Below are 13,096 nucleotides of genomic sequence, written 5' to 3'. Positions count from 1 at the left end.
CTCAGGTGAGTGATGTCAGGGAGGAAGACGTTCATGTTGATACTGTAAGGCAACCCTTCACTGTCAGTGAAGAACTGGGCACTGTTCTCTGGGACTGAGGCACTGTCTCGTCTATACTTTTTATGTTCTCGAATTACAGAAACTGGAGGAAGCTAGGTGTCAGGTACTTCTCCATTTCACATCTTGTCTGGACCAGCTCCTTGGCGGGCAGCCGCGGTCCTGCGGCGGGCGGCGGAGCGGGCTGCGCCTGCGGGTGGTGTTTCGGCTGCTTCAGCTCGTCGCGGGGGAAGACGGCCGTATCGCGGGCCGGGTTCGCAGCGCCCAGCAAGGGCTTGAGCTGCGCGAACACCTGCTCGTCCTGCGGGGCCGGCGGCTGGGGCACGGGTCCCAGGCGGGCGCTCATGGTCAGCACGTGCGTAACCATGGGCACTCGTGGGTGGGGCGGGGGTGGTTCCGGGCGCGGGGCGCGAGTAGAGCGCGCTTCCTACATCGCCCACGCTGCTCAGGTCCGCGAGCTTGGCTTCGGACGGACCTCTCAACTCACAAGCAGGCGCGGTTTTCAAAGGCGCGCAAGAAAAGCCAAACTCTTCCGCTCCGCCACGTGTAAATGCCGATGTCCACCCGACTACCACTTTCTCCCGCCCCGCCCCACCAGGCTCCCTAGATCCCGGGAGTCCGCTCCGCCACTGCCTGTCTCCGGGAGCGAGCTGCTAGCGCGCGTACCTGCCTCGCGACCCCTAAAACCCACATACTTTCTTGAACCTGCAGAGTAAATGCCATGCGTTAGCCCCAGACCCTGGGCCCGCTACTGGTGCTGACATTTGCAGAGCTTACCCTGAATATACTTTACCTTAAAGCTACTGACAGTAGGAGATTAAAGTTCTTGTAATGCCTCCTTCTGAGGCGGCAGCACCAGCACCATGGACAGAGCATAACTGACGGGGGTGGGGTTTACAGTCTGGGGGCAAACTCAGGGTTGACCCCGTGCTTCTGGAAAAACAGTGGGCCCAGTGAGACACGGCCCGGGAGACGCGGGGACCAGGCCGTGTCAGGCAGGGAGACGCCACCGCGTCTTCCCAAGGCACTGGGAGAACGGGGAGCTCCCGGCTGTAAACATGGACCACGAGCATCAACGCAAAGTCTCGCCGGCATTTCCCAGCAAGCATGGTCCTTCCAGGCGCCATCTCAGTGGGTACCCCGGGGGTGGTGGCTAGCTGAGGGGTGCCTGTGGAAACTGCTGCTGGGCTGTGCGTGGGGTGCAGTGGTAACCACTGGCAAGTTCTGGGGCTCATGCAGTCTTTGGTCTGTTACCAGCCCCTTCAGCTCCCTACCCTTCACTGTGCCCCTCTCCACGTCCTAGCCTCTCGATTCAGGATACAAAGAAGGCTGGGGGTAACCCTGAACGTCAGATACCCATGGCTACCCGATTCCAGCCAGCCAGGCCCCTCCGTCTCCCTCTGCTCATGTAGAATTTCAGTCTCTTCACGCTCTTAAAATACCACCCTGGTCACCCTCCCACCTAGTCTACGACCACCACCACCTGCCCAACTTGTGTTCTGGCCTCTGAGCCAGACGTCTGTGGTTGTTTTTGGCTGCTTGGCACTTGAAACCTCTCTCTGTGTTTGAGTCTCGAAAGGCCTCCCTCCTGCTCCTGCTGAGCCTGGCTGCTGGGACAGACCGTGAACCTGGGCTGGGCCAGTGGAAGTCTGCCCCAGGGGCCAGGAGGGCAGAGAAGGAGGGCAGTTCAGAATCTGTTCTGGAGTCAGCAGCACACAGAGCCCAGGGTCCACTAATACCAACAGCTGCCCCCTGACCACATCATTCTTCAGCTGTCCCTTGGTTGGACTGTGGCTGACCGCCTAGCTCCTCAGTTCCTTCCTGTCCCCCAGCCTTCCTGGCAGTTCTGTGCCTTGCCCAAGCCCCTTCCAATAATCTCCTTTACTGCTGACAGCAGTCAGAGTTATTTCTGTTGCTTTGTCACCAAAATGCTGGTAGAAAGCTGCTCTGATGGGCGGGTTTAGGACAGTCTCCACTCCCTCCAGCCATAAGGATGATAGTGACAGGTTTCCACATGTATCCCCGTGGCTCCAAACAGCAACGTAAATACCCTAGACAGGATCTGGGGGGACATCATCTGCCTTTAAGGTGGCTTCTCACAAGTTACAAGCATTTTCTGACCCTGTAGGTGATGGCTGAAGACCAGGACCATTCATGAAATTCCAGCTTGGGAGCCTCAACATGAGTTAGGGTTGGCAGGTCTTCCTGCTGCCTGCTCTGAGTGCTTTTATGCCTCATGTGTGCATGCTAAGTCGCTTCAGTCGTCTCCAACTCTTTGCAACCCAGTGGACTATAGCCTGCCAGGCTCCTCTGTCCATGGGACTCTCCAGACAAGAATACCCGAGTGGGTTGCCATGCCGTCCTCCAGGGGATCTTCTTGACCCAGGGATCGCACTTGCATCTCCTGCATTACAGGTGGATTCTTTACCGCCGAGCCACTGGGGAAGCCCCTCGGAGGTTCAGAAGTGGGCCTCACCCTTCCTCACTTCTCTGCTTATTGGAGTCACAGCTTCTGCCTTGACCGGAGGATCTGTCAAGAGCCGGGACAGAAGCTTACTGGACTGCACATCAGGAGGCGGGTTCTCCAGCCCTGCCTCTGGCCCAGGGCCATGCCATGGGGGGTGACCCCCTTTCCTTGGGGTGACTGAGTCGTGCCATCTGTAGGGACCTTTGCAGGTCCCCTGCGGTGCTAATTCTCACCAGAGACCCCAATTCTCAACAGAAACCAGTGGTGGCTCCTTTCCTTTGCTTTGGCCAGAGCCTTTCTAAATCTGCCATCGCAACTCACTGGCCAATCGATCAAAACCTGTTTACACCCCAAAAGGGTCTTATTGCTTGCTCTTTCCCCATGAGGTTTTTCTCCCAGCACCTGGTTCCTGGTTGGCAGCCGGCTGCCCAGACCAGCCAGGGTGACCTGGCAGCTTTACCCTGACTACAGAGGAACAGACCCCAGTGAGTCCGCTGAGCTCTGGCACCCGACGGGCAAAGGGTGACAGAGATGGGGACTTGGGTGCCTCAAGTGGACACACACACACTGGCTCCTTCCTTGGTATCTATTTCATGGGTGGTCTGCCCAAGTCTCCTCCAAATTAATCACCTGCTATCAAATCAGATCATTCAGCACTAGATTTCTTACCATTATTTCAACAATATTGATAAGTGGATTATATGCAAACAGCCAAATCACCACTGCTGAGGGGTTTTCCTAGTGAAAAATGGCTCCTCTGCCTCTAACTTTAGCACTGGGGTCTTACATATTTCAGTGTTAACATGATGGCAAATTACAAGCCTATGTGTGACCGCTGAGACTCCCTCAGGGTAGGTGGGGTGGAGGGTGGTGAACGCCCAGTCCCCCCCAGATTCGGGTCACCAGTACAATGCCGTTGTGTCTGCTTTCTCCCTGGCACAGGAAGGACGAAAAATGGTCAAGTTCACCCCAATCTGGGGCCTCACCCCAATCTTCCCGGACATGTCAAAATCGTCTCCTATACAACAAAGATGAGAATTTGGCATCTGCCTGAGTGGGGGATCTTATCTCCACCCCCCATCGCCGAACATCCTCTGGGTCAAGCAGATGAAATCATAAATTTATAATACAACATTACTTCAATTTTCCTCTTCATTTACTTCTGTGCAGCCCAGCTCTGCTCCAGCGGCTCACAGCCCCGGCCACACGGGGGAAATTGGCTGGCTGCATATCAATAGCACATTACAGCAGCCCCATGCAGACGCTCCATCAAGCCACATTACGGTGAGATGACCCAGCCACCACTTCCATTAGGAGCCAGGCCCCGCCCGCACTGGCCACCGCACAATTTATTTGCTCCAGTACTCTGGATGCCTGATCAATCCCACAGTAATTATCTCTTGTCACTAAAGAAAAAAACCAAACCTTCTGCCTGGATGACCACCTTTCATGCAGACGGGCTTTCCATTGTGTGTGTGGGTGGGGGAATCAGAAATCAACAAGAGATTTTGAATTTGCCAGTCCGATCATTTGGGTGATGCTGGAAAAATTCTCAGAATTGTGGCTCTAGATATTTGCTCCAACCCTAAAAGATGTCTGTGTTTTAAATGGGCACATGATGAATTCTCTTCCAGGCTCTGTGACTCAGCTAACTCAGAGTCACGGAAAACTGCTCCACCGAGGTACCCGACTTGGAAGAGACAAGAGACAAGTGCTGTTTATCCAGGGAGCTGCCAGTGAGGGACAGTCTGCTGGCGGTGTGCACACTGTTGCCTCGGGCACCAGGGCGGATCCATGAGGTCTGCATACAGATGCGATACCAAGTGCCAAGAGCTCCTCCCAGGCCACTGTCTACAAGGACCCGGGCCAACGTAATCACCTGGAGTTGCAGAGGCTCCTCCAGACTTGTGCTAGCCCATTAAAATTTAATCTAATTTAAACTATATTAAAAAAAAGTCAGATGTCTTCCTGGTGGCTCAGACGGTAAAGCGTCTGCCTACAATGCGGGAGGACCAGGGTTCGATCCCTGGGTCAGGAAGATCTCCTGGAGAAGGAAATGGCAACCCACTCCAGTATTCTTGCCTGGAAAATTCCATGGACAGAGGAGCCTGGTAGGCTACAGTCCATGGGGTCGCAAAGAGTTGGACACGACTGAGCGACTTCAATGTCAATGTCAAAAAAAGTCAAGTTCTTCAGACCCACCTTAAATACACAATAAGCACATGTAGCTACCATCTCGGGCGGTGCAGATACAGAGTTTTTCCACCATCGCGGAAAGTTCTGTGCACTGTGCTGCTCTAGAAGGAAAATGATGAGCTGAACTTTGAGTTTCCTCTGTTTACCAGAAAACAGCTGAACAAATGGAGACCTCCTTTTGGGTATGACCTCAACAGATATTTGGGGAAAGACAAATCCCAGTTGAAATTACAAATGAGTCTAGGCATGCGGCTGTATGTTCCAGCCAATCTCCTTTTGATTAGTGAATGCCAGCAGATTACAGCTCCTTGCCCCTTCCAGACCAAAAAAAAAAATTATTTTGGCTTTCATTTCTGAGGGGCTTAATGTCGGGGGGCACTGGGTCAGGATTTCACAGTGTGGGTGAGAATGTCCCTGGCTTTCTGGAGCCGGTCAACCGTCTGTCTCCACTTCTGGGCCCGTGAGGCGAAGCTTTTTTACAAAGCCTCAGCAATGAGGTATTTCTCTACTACTAGTATCAAACATGTTACATAGTGTGTGCCCAGCGAGGTCAAGATAGAAGAGATAGGATTATGTGTCTGAAGGCAGAGAAGGCCAAGAGGAATCAGATATAGCAACAATAATCATGTTTGCTTTTACTGAGTCTACCTTCATTTGAGAAAAACCAGAGATTCTAATGCGCTGGGTGGGCAAGGCAGAGAACAAAGTCTGAGGGCTGCAAAAATACCTTTCCTAGGGGTGTTGCTTGATTTTGGTTTTGGCTGTCTCAAAGGCAGGGAACGATGACTCCTTCTCTGCTACACTTTCTTCAAGGAGTTCCCATTGGGCTGATTATTCCAATGATTCTGTTAAAGGCTATGAAAACCAAAAACCAAAGCAACTGTAGGTTTCTTCCCAAGAAGGCTGGCCGGCACATCAAGAGAGATCAAGAAAGAGTAACTGCGCAACGATATCCTCATCAGTCTCCCTCTGATGAGACCTCCCAAAGTACGGAGAAAATCTTAAAGGGCATTTAAAAATTAGTTCCATGGTTTCCAAGTCATTTATAGATGAGGGTGTCTGCTGTCTCACTAGAATGTCATCTCCTGATACCAGAGACTTCTTTCTCTGCTGCCACCTCAGACTCTAGAGGTACTCAACAGATACTTGTTGAGTGAGTGGATTTAAAAGCTTTAGCGGTTTATAGTCTCAATTCTAAAAATCTCTACCAGTGTTACATAATTTTCTATCCTTTCAACAACAAAAATTTTAATCATAGGAACCTCATCTCCTTAACGAACTTAAATGGAAGTGTCTCTGTGTGAGCCCAGCTCATTAACCAAATTGGTGGTGGTGGTGATGATGGTGATTCTAAGACGGATACGGAGACCAATGCACCGTGGAGCTGGGGACCCAGGTGACTGACGGGGTCAGGTCAGGCCATCCTGCCAAAGGATTAGACTCCGGTGATGCCATCCCTTAAGAGGGAAAAAGCAAGTCACAGTGCAGCAGATGGCATCTTCCTCGCCCAAGAGTCCAGGGACTCGGGGTGCCCAGCTGGACCTGCAGGCAAAATGCAGTGCAGTCCTGGGAAGATCCTGGAGAGCACATCAGAGAAGGCCTGGCGGAGACCCCAGCCCGGCTCGGGGTGGGGGGCAACAGGTCGACCAGACTGTAGACTGTGGGCTTGTTTCCTGGGTGCTGGTCTGATTCCCACCTCTGCTGAGCTGGTTCCTGACTGGGGGCACATGTGGGGACCTCTCAGGATGCCCCATCTCGGCAGGCATCCGGACGGCCTCAACACAGTAGCTGGGGGATTCAGGAGAGCCAGGGGCGAGGAGGCTTGGAGTCCAATGCATGGATCTCCTTGGGAGGCAGAAATTCAAAGACAATCCAACTCCTCTGACTGGGGGTCTGATCCGAGGATGAGGGTGCAGGAGCCAGGGCACAAGTCACACACAGAGGCAGGTCAAGCAATGCTCTTGGTCACTGGCAGGAAGGGGTCCCAAGTGGAGGGTGTCAGGCAGCTACGCGGATGGTAATTTGCCCAGGGCTCCCCAGTATGTTACTAATAACTGCTCCCAGATTGAGTATATATTACTGTGTTTTGTTGATTGGAAGACACATTTCTTTTGTTTCAAACATCTTAATATCCCAAAAGTGGTCATCATCTCTCAATGAGGTTTGGTTAAGCATAAATTCTTTCTTTCTAAATAGTACACAATGTGTATCCTTGAATTTGATGAAACGCAGCACTGGCTGAGCACGGTATGGTTTCATTTATCCTCAACACCCCCTGAAGTGTGGGCTCCCACCTCCCGACGGAGGGGTAACTGCAGGGCGGCGGGGCTGTCCCTCCCCACGTCACACACTGACCAGGAGAGAAGCCTACATCCCAGGATTTCAGAGTCCCGAGCCTTTCTTGAGGGTCCACACAGCCTCCCACGGTGGATGCTGAACCCACACCAGCAGTTCAGCTCAGAGAGCTCTCTGCCTGCTTGGTGGAGGAGGCAAGCCTCTGAGATCCGAGGGGGCCTGGCCGGGGCATGGGGCATTCCCTGGTGGGAGCCTCGACCAGAGCCATGCGTGCAGAAGGCCAGCCCTTAAGCAGCAAGGGTGGGGGTGATGGGGTGAGCTGGGGGCGGGATGCCTCAAGAACCAACAGACTCACCCACAAGGACATCTGAAACTAACCATCACTACCTCTTCACTGCAGCTCAGAGAAGTCACGATTTGGAACGTGAGAGGACACAGTTGGGGCAGATGAGCAAACACTTGGCATTTATCACGTTCCCACCCCTCAGCGAGCAGGAGCTAATCGGACTGTGTCTAGAGAAGCACGGCCCACTCGGGTCTGCCCCCCACCAGCTGCAGCCAAGGCCACTGGGCCCATCACCTCTCCCCACACACACTGCCTGGACCTGCCCCACCAGCAGACTTGCTGGCCCTTGGGGTTCCACGCTAGGACCCTCACATCCCAGCTACTCGGTCCGCATTGTCCTCGGCTTGTTCATGCCTCACATCCTAGCTGAGAGGCCACCTCTGCACGGGAGGTGTTTCCGGATTCCTGCGACTGGCTTCCGTTTGTCATCACATGCCTGTGAAGCGCCTCACGACTCGATCACGAGTAATCCCACACCTGTGTGGTGCACTGATAAATGTCACCTCTCTCTGCTCCGTGAGGGCAGGGCCCACAGCTGCCTTGTTAAGTTCTGCTGCCCTGGGTGGGCCCTGGGCCAGGCAGGCAGAGGGCCTCCAGGACTGCTTGCTGTTGAATGCCTCCTGCAGCCAGCGAGGCCCCTGCCTGGGCGCCCGTTAGGAAACCTCTGGTCTCTGGAACCCTGAGACCTTGCTTGGCATCTGGGGAGGGCACAACTGAGCCGCACTTAGCTCTTCGTCAGCTGATGTGAATGAGTTTACTTCTTTCCACACCTCTGCCTCCCCAGGAAGAAAACCAGCTTACTCTTCCAGCATATAAAGGGTACTCAGGGAGAGGCAGAAAGGTGGGGGCACTTCCTGAAGATCTGGACCCCAAAACTCTCCCCATTTGATGCCCTAGAGCCTTTATAGTCAACAATTAAAACTTCAAGAATCTGAAAGCCAGCAGGTGGTAATGGGCTCAACTCTTTTTTAAGATTTGATTTTAAAGTTCAAAGCAATTAATCCATTTGGGGTTTCTTTTGGTTTACAACATAAAGTAAAGGCCGTATAAAAATTATCTTTTACAGCAAGAGCTACATGAATGTCTTGTAGTCAACCAGGAAATAATTATCACCAATTTTTAAAAAATTTAATTTCTTTATAATAATTAAACTTGTACATAGAAATACATTTAGTTTAGGCTCTTTAACTTTTTCTACCGACAGGCACCTTCCTATATGCCACACTATTTTAATTATCGTAGTTTTATACTATGTTCTGATATATGATCAAACTCTCTTTTTTTCTCGTTTCTCTTTAAAAAATTTTTTTCTTATTTATAGTCATGTGTTTCAACTTCCACATAAGTGTTAGAACCATTTGGCCAACTTTTAAAGAATTACAATGGGAACTTTCCCTGAAACTCTGTTAAAGTGAAAAGTTAATTTAAGAATTAGCATCTCAGCCATTTTGAGAATTCTCATTCCACTTTTTAAAGTTCCACAAAATAACTTTACGTGCTTCTGTTTTTTCCACAGACAAATAGATACAATTATTTTTAAGAATTTATAAAGCCAAGAAAAGTTTTATAAATTTAAAACTGAGCAAGGAGTGATTCAAACACCAGCAAATCTGAAAATACACAAAGAGCTTATCAAACAATATAGAAGAGAGACTCTTAGCCAAACCAAATGAAACCCATTAAAACTAGACAGGCTGTGTGCCTGAATGGAATTTCACCATTAACTACCATTCATCCCATTTAATTAGTATTTTCCCAACACACAATAACCTGCACTAAAATACCGTTCTCTCGCCTTGAAATTTCTAATTATTGTTGCGAACCACACCATTACGCTTCTCCACTGCTTTCTCCATCTTTCATGCCATTTAAGTGGCAAGATTTTCAATTATCTACAGAGGACGGACAGCGATACCTTTAAGGAAGGGGCATAATGTGCAACTCAATTTCTCTAAAGGCCAGGAGAGATCATTTTTCGTCAGAACAAACACACTTGTCTTTCATCTTTTTTTTTTTTTTTTTTTTGCAAATAAAGAATAAAACAGGTTATTTAAGACATCCATTTAAATGCAAATTTTGATATCCCAAGAGAAAAATGTTAATCATTTAAACAGACAGGATTATTTCCCACCCATGCCATATCCCCTCCTCTTCCAAGTTAGAGACAATGCAGCCTCAGCCCACATAAGTTTAAGTCAGGCAGGAGTCCTTAGGTGTTTAAGAGCTCCATGTCAGTAGTGAAGCCTGAGGCAAAGAAAGTAACTTTTCCTCCTTTTGAAAAAGGGAATGGAAAGGGGAAAGAATAATATCAAGTATCTCCGATGAGTCAGGCATCTATATTTCTGCTAATTTGGTGGTCTCAACTGTCTTGCAAGAGGGATTACCATCCTCATAGATAGATGGGGAAGCTGATGCTTGGACAGATGAAGCAGCTTGCCCAGCTGGAGGGTGACCCGGTTCCCAGGCCCTGGCCCAGACTCACCCAGCATCCCCATGCCAAGCATGAAAGCGTCCATGGTGTAAGGCAGTCCCCGGGCCCGGCCTCTCGTCCCAGGTGGGAACATGACTTCCTTCGGCTGAGCTTTCTTACATTCTACCTGTTAAACAAAAAAGTGAACAAATGAGATGCAAATGAATTCCATGTAAATGTCAAATGCAGAACTGATCTGGTTACCAGCTAAGTTATTTTTAGCCTCGCTCCTTACTCACTGTAAAAATAGCCATGCCGAGTAAATGGCCTGCAAAACAAATATTGAAGAAAACACACAACTTGTACAAATCCTGCTTTAGAAAAACCTACAAGGATGAGATTGGGTTTGGAGAGGAGGCTAGGACGTCAGCTGAAGAGGCACAGGCGTGGGTTGGACCTCAGACTGAAACCTGTGCAGAAGGCAGGAGAGGTAAAGAGACTGGCAATGGCTGCTGGATGCATCTGTGGATAGTAACAACAGCAACAGTAATAATCCATCATCATTATGCGGCCCTTGACACATTTACACATTTCTCTATCAGGTCAGTGACTCTTCATATCAGGCCATCTGATCCTGTGTCTCACTAAATAGACTGGTTAGTTAAGACGAACCTAGACAGCATATTGAGAAGCAGAGACCTTACTTTGCCAACAAAGGTCCATCTAGTCAAGGCTTTGGTTCTCCCAGTAGTCAGGTATGGATGTGAGAGTTGGACTATTAAGAAAGCTGAGCACAGAAGAATTGATGCTTTTGAACTGTGGTGTTGGAGAAGACTCTTGAGAGTCCCTGGGACTGCGAGGAGATCCAACCAGTCCATCCTAAAGGAAATCAGTCCTGAATATTCACTGGAAGGATGGATGCTGAAGCTGAAACTCCAATACTTTGGCCACCTGATGTGAAGAACTGACTCACTGGAAAAGACCCTGATGCTGGGAAAAGATTGAAGGTGGGAGGAGAAGCGGACAACAGAGGATGAGATGGTTGGATGGTATCACCGACTCAATGGACATGAGTTTGAGTAAGCTATGAGAGCTGGTGATGGACAAGGAAGCCTGGTGTGCTGTGGTCCAGGGGTTCGCAAAGAGTCAGACATGACTGAGTGACTGAACTGAAGTAGTCTTAGCTTCATATCATAGATGAGAAAACCAAGCATCCAAAGGCTTGTGAAACCCACTTATAAGCCATGTCCCAGTAGGTGAGGGACAGGAAGTTGGATTTTTAAAAATTTCTAGGTCAGTGATGCCACCATCTCCATAAAACCTGCCCCAGCACACTCCCACCAGAAGTAATAAGATTAAACACGGATTTACTTTGCAGCTATGTCTTCAAGTGGTTGCTAATCTTTCCTGTTTCCCCCTCTGCCTCCAAAACGCCTTAATCCTGTTCTGCTCACATCCAGAAGTCGTTTACTTAGCAACCTTAATGGTATGTAATGCCAACCCCAGGGAGGGAGTGAAGCTGTTGCCCGCTGAAGCTCCTACACCGTTATTTCAGTAGTGTTCTTCAGGCCCCTGCTCAGCGCTTATGTGCTTTCAGTTTACAGACACGTAACAAGCACCTCTAAAAGGTAGTCAGTCCCATTGATGATGAAGGCAGAATGTTGTAGGGCAAGGCAGGGGTGCTTAAGGCTGAAGAAACGAACAGCACGGCAGCCTGATGGTGATGCAGGAAAGACAAGGCTCAGGTTATCTTTTGCTAAAAGGCAGTCTGGGGCCATATGGCACAGGAGCCGAAACTCCACATTGCTCAACAACTGCTGAGGGGTCACTACCACACAGACAGTTACTATTGCTCACGGCACAACTGAGAGATGAAGAAAAAGTTAAAATGGTCTGTGATGCACTTTGTTTTCAGAAGGACCTACACGAGTTATCCCTTTTAGAGATATTCTCATTCCAAATACTTCAATTAAAAAATAGTTCTGTGCTTAAGGCTAGGGGAAGCTTTAATCACCTAAAATATTAACTCCTCTTTCTTCAAAGATGCTGGATCATAAGTATTACTGTTGCTCTTCAAAGGGTGATAACCACTCGTTTTTAAAAGATGGACAAAATGAGTCAACATTCATGACTGGTATGTTTAATACAAAGAGTTTTTCTAGATTAAGAGGAATGAGCATCCCCAAAGAGAGATGGGTAAAGGACACGGACAGGAAACTCACAAAAGTCCAATAAGGGAGCATACATTCCCGAAGGAGACATCATCTTTTGCAACCCAGACTGACTGTGATGAAAGGGTCATTTGGTGTCAGAGTCCCTGAGAGTATGGGGAACAGGGGTGGAAACGGGCAGGTATTTTTCTGGAGGGCAACCTGATGAGTAGTAAAGGCCACAGATGTACACACCCTGTGACCAGTAATCCTACGTACAGGGATTTATCCCACAGGGATGAGGCTATTCACCACAAGCATTAATTATAATTTTTTTAAAAAGGAAATTCAAACATTCCGAGAACGGAGAGTCAGGCTGCGTTTGGCTCACCCAAGCTGACTGAAAGCTATGCAGAGACGGAGAAGCAGGCTGATAGGAATATACACTGGTACTGGAAAACCCTCAGTCCTGGGTGAACCAGGATGGTTGGTCACCTGAACTGCAAGAGGTGGGGACAAAACCAAGTGTATATATCACCCACGGGAAAAATACTAAAAAAAAAACAAAATCACACCAAATTCGTCTTGAATGACTTTGTGCTTCATTTCCATTGTGCATTCTTTAAAAAAGAAATTATTAATTTACTGGCGGCATTGGGTGTCAGTGGCGGCACACAGGATCTTTCATCGTGGTGTGTGGGTTTAGCTGTCTCACAGCGTGTGGAATCTTAGCTCCCAGACCAAGAATCGAACCCGCGTCCCTGCACTGGAGGGCAAATTCTTCACCACCAGACCACCAGGGAAGTCCCTCCCTTGTACATGCTGCCATTAGTCCTTATTCTCCCAGTTTTTTTTTTTTTTTGCTTTAAGCATTACTCTTGCCAGCGGGGTGGGGTGATTTGCAGGAAATAAATTCACGAGAATCGGGTCTTTCAGATGCCTCTCCAAAGCCCAGGGTTGACGCTGTGCTCCTGGAGTCCAGGTCTCACCCCTGGGCCTCAGAAGCAGGCTGAGAAGCCACATCTGGAAGTGCCTGCCCAGGCCTGGGGAGATAGGTGTGCTGTGCAGAGGCAGACAGATAATTACGTGACGCAAACACCAGGCTCTGGGATAACACGCTAAGCGGCTCGCTTCCTAATAGTCCTATCGGTGACAGTCTACCGCACTGTCTTATG

At 49.4% G+C, this 13,096-nt stretch overlaps 1 protein-coding gene and 1 pseudogene across 10 annotated transcripts in view; both read right to left on the bottom strand.

Moving 5' to 3' along the window:
• Positions 1 to 13,096, bottom strand: part of MSI2 (musashi RNA binding protein 2) — a 407,598-nt gene that overhangs the window by 48,795 nt on the left and 345,707 nt on the right. For all 10 annotated transcript variants that reach the window (XM_027519825.1, XM_027519820.1, XM_027519822.1 and 7 more), the window contains one exon: positions 9,844 to 9,958. In XM_027519825.1, the coding sequence (XP_027375626.1) occupies positions 9,844 to 9,958 (115 nt within the window). The remainder of the gene's footprint in view (positions 1 to 9,843; positions 9,959 to 13,096) is intronic.
• On the bottom strand, positions 66 to 2,363 carry LOC113878590 (annotated as a pseudogene).

This window comes from Bos indicus x Bos taurus, chromosome 19 (assembly GCF_003369695.1).
Source record: "Bos indicus x Bos taurus breed Angus x Brahman F1 hybrid chromosome 19, Bos_hybrid_MaternalHap_v2.0, whole genome shotgun sequence".
Classification (NCBI taxonomy): domain Eukaryota; kingdom Metazoa; phylum Chordata; class Mammalia; order Artiodactyla; family Bovidae; genus Bos; species Bos indicus x Bos taurus.
The sequence above is the reverse complement of the archived record's forward strand: the minus strand, read 5'-3'. Positions and strand labels throughout refer to the sequence as shown.